This window comes from Lithobates pipiens, unplaced genomic scaffold, assembly GCF_037356315.1.
Source record: "Lithobates pipiens isolate NorthernLeopardFrog02 unplaced genomic scaffold, aLitPip1_a1.2 Scaffold_27, whole genome shotgun sequence".
Classification (NCBI taxonomy): Eukaryota; Metazoa; Chordata; class Amphibia; order Anura; family Ranidae; genus Lithobates; species Lithobates pipiens.
Window position 1 is genome coordinate 18,137,758 of NW_027507788.1, and position 3,481 is coordinate 18,141,238.

The 3,481-nt window shown below is 37.0% G+C and overlaps 1 protein-coding gene across 1 annotated transcript in view; it reads left to right on the top strand.

Annotated features, from left to right (window-relative positions):
• The window catches only part of LOC143933606 (B-cell receptor CD22-like), a 58,643-nt gene extending 57,788 nt beyond the window's left edge, over positions 1-855 (top strand). The window contains exon 9 of the mRNA XM_077456552.1: positions 609-855. Within this exon, the coding sequence (XP_077312678.1) occupies positions 609-713 (105 nt within the window). The 3' untranslated portion in view covers positions 714-855. The remainder of the gene's footprint in view (positions 1-608) is intronic.
• Positions 856-3,481: the final 2,626 nt, after the last annotated feature.

Genomic DNA, 3,481 nt, shown 5'->3' on the forward strand with positions numbered 1-3,481 from the left:
TTTTTTGTTTATAGCGCAAAAAATAAAAACCGCAGAGGTGATCAAATACCACCAAAAGAAAGCTCTATTTGTGGGGGGAAAAAAAGACGTAAATTTTGTTTGGGAACCACATTGCGCTACCGCGCTATTGTCAGTTAAAGCGACGCAGTGCCGAATCGCAAAAAAGTGCTCTGGTCAGGAAGGGGGTAAATCCTTCCGAGGCTGAAGTGGTTAAGGGTAAAACGTTTTTAATGACAACAGCCCTATCATATTTAAAAAATGCAATTTTTGTTGCAGGGGATGCACAAAATTGAATTTGCATATTGGTACAGACTTCTGGGAAAATCAGTCAGCCAATCACACAAGCAGGAAATGACATTTCTGGGGGGGGGGGGGGGGGGGGGTTCTGTATACAATCTGGGTACAGGACACCTCCGGGTTGCCATATTGCATTTTATAGAAAATGACAGCGGCTGCAGTTTGAAAAGGAAATGTCCCTTTTTAATAACATTCAAATACAATATGATTTGTGTGGCAATTGTATATGTTATATTATTATTATTATTTTATTTGCAAATTTTTTTTTTTTTCCCCCAATTAAATAATTCACACTATGTCATTACTTGCAGCCACAAAATACCCAAGCAACGAACAAGCCATCATTTCACACATCTCCATCCTATTCGGAGTATGAAGAGGTCATCCCATTCAGAAGTCAACAGAATAAAAAGTGAAAAAGATAATTCTTAATTATTTATGCGTCTGTTGTAAAGTTTTTTTGTTTGTTTTTGTTTTTTAAACAAATGACGCTACAATAAATATGTAAATAATTTATTTCTATAAAATGTTGCACTAAATAAATAGAACCTTTTATAAGCTGCATTCAAATTCATTTTCAAAGCAGTAACGTTTTCTTTACCGCTTCAGCCTCGGAAGATTTTACCCCCTTCCCGACCAGGGCACTTTTTGCCATTCGGCACTGCGTCGCTTTAAGTGACAGTTGCACGGTCGTGCAACGCTGCTATCAAACAAAATTGACATCCTTTTTTCCACACAAATAGAGCTTTCTTTAGGTGGTATTTGATCACCTCTGCGGTTTTTATTTTTTGTGCTATAAACAAAAAAAAAGAGCGAAAATTTTGAAAAAAAAAAAACAATATTTTTAACTTTTTTTTTTTTTTTTTTTTACTTTTATCCCCAAAAAAATATAAAAAAAAACTAATTTCTTCCTCAGTTTAGGCTGATATGTATTCTTCTACATATTATTGGGGTAAAAAAAATAAAATCATCGCAATAAGCGTACATTGATTGGTTTGCACAAAAGTAATATCGTCTACAAAATAGGGAATAGATTTATGCTATTTTTTATTTTTTTTTACTAGTAATGGTAGCGATCATTTTAGCGGGACTGCGACATTGCTGCGGACAGATCGGACACTTTTGACACATTTTTTGGGACCACTGAGGATCATTGGGATTGAGTAATTGTCATTCAAAATGCTAGTGCAGAAAAGCTTAAAAATTGGCCTGGGCAGGCAGGGGGGGTTAAAGTGCCCGGTATTAAAGTAGTTAACATTACAAGAATCATTTGATTCCTGTGACTTGAGCAATTGATGCTTGAATTTCCTATAAAGCATTATGGGAAATTTCCCAACTTGCTAACCACATCAGCTGCGTTGTGAAAAGCACAAATGAGAGGTTTTCACACGGAGCCCAATCAGATACTTACTGTAATGTTACCAATTGTGGGTGAAGATATTATATATATATATATATATATATATATATATATATATATATATATAAAACAATGACCATTCTTTTGTTGTCTGTACAACTTCTTCATTTAACTCCTTCAATACCGGGCACATTCACCCCCATAAGGCCCAGGCCAATTTTAAGCTTTCAGGGCTGTCACACTTTGAATGACAATTGCGCCGTCATGCAACACTGTACCGAAACTAACTTCTTATGATTTTGTTCACACAACTATAGCTGTCTTTTGGGGGTATTTAATCACTATTAGGGTGTTTTGTCAACAGAGCAGTACAATGCCATCAGATAACTGGTGTGGCGTGATCAGGGACACTGACTGGTGACCGTATGAAAAAAAAAAAATTATATTTTTTTTTTATTTTTTATTACTTTTTTTCTTTCTTTTTTTACATTTACATTTTTTATTATTTTGGTTTTATTAATTTTTTTACATTTACATATATATATATATATATATATATATATATATTTTTTTTTTTATTTTTATTTTTTAACACACTGTGACCAAAGCAATATAATGTTACCATAGGAACATTGTACTGACGATCGGTGTATGATGGTCAGTGTCCCGTGCCTAGGGGCGTGGCTACTTGGCGATCTTTTGAGTTAGGCACGGGACACTGACCATCATACACCGATCGGCTTTTAGCGGGAGCAGGGACAAGGAGGGGTGAACTAACATCCTGCAGTCTAGTAAGCCCCGGGTCCGCCGTTGCCATCCATTATACAGCTGCTGATATTATGGAGTGCTGTGCAATCTATACTTATGGTGTGTTTTTGAAATCTTACATGTGAGTACAATCAGGGCCGTCTTTAATATTGATTGGATCCTGGGCAAAAATGTTCTTGGGGCCCCCCCATGCAGTTTCGCTCTCCACCTGCTCTGAGACATACAATAAATAGCAACTTGACTCAAATTCAGTTTACAAAATCAGATCAGGCAGCTATTGCAATTGGTTGCCAGTAGTTAATGTATCATTACCGCTCACTGACTGGTCGCCAAAAGTACAGCACACATTATGGCTCACTGATTAGTTGCTAGAGGTACAGAACATGATTTCTGCTTGTTGATTAGTTGCTAGAGATTACTGTGTATATGACCTCAGGGGGGCATTATATACATATCAATGCCGCTGGCCGCCGCTATTTACTTATGAATGCCACCGCTATTTACATGTAAATCATCTGTACACCACAATAGGGCAGAGCTGGGCAGCATTAGTAGCAGCACTTTACACTGAGATATTGAGACACAGCACAGGACTAAAACCTCAAGGGACAAGGGAATTTAAACCATGATATTTGGTAAGTATGAGACAGCTGCTTTGGGCCCCACAACAATGACAGGGCCCTGGGCAGATGCCCCTTTCGCCCTGCCTTAAAAATGGCCTGGAGTACAATGCAGTGATTTTTTATGAGAATTAAAGTGTGTGCATTTATTACACTATCGGAGGCTATTTCTTTCATTTTACATGTGAATCTAGAGGTCTCTATTTTTCACCCCAATGAAAAGAGGGTTAAAGCGCTTTCAGCCAAGCACGACAGTGTAAGGCACAGGACATTTCCTGTTTGTGTTAACTAATTTGGACACTTTATTCATTTATTTTGAAGTCACTAATTTTCACAGGGCGATTTCACTTACGGATTGATTTGTTGCATTTCACAGAACCTTTTTTGTTACTTGTGTTAATTTATTAAATACATCAGTGATCTCATTGTGTGTTGT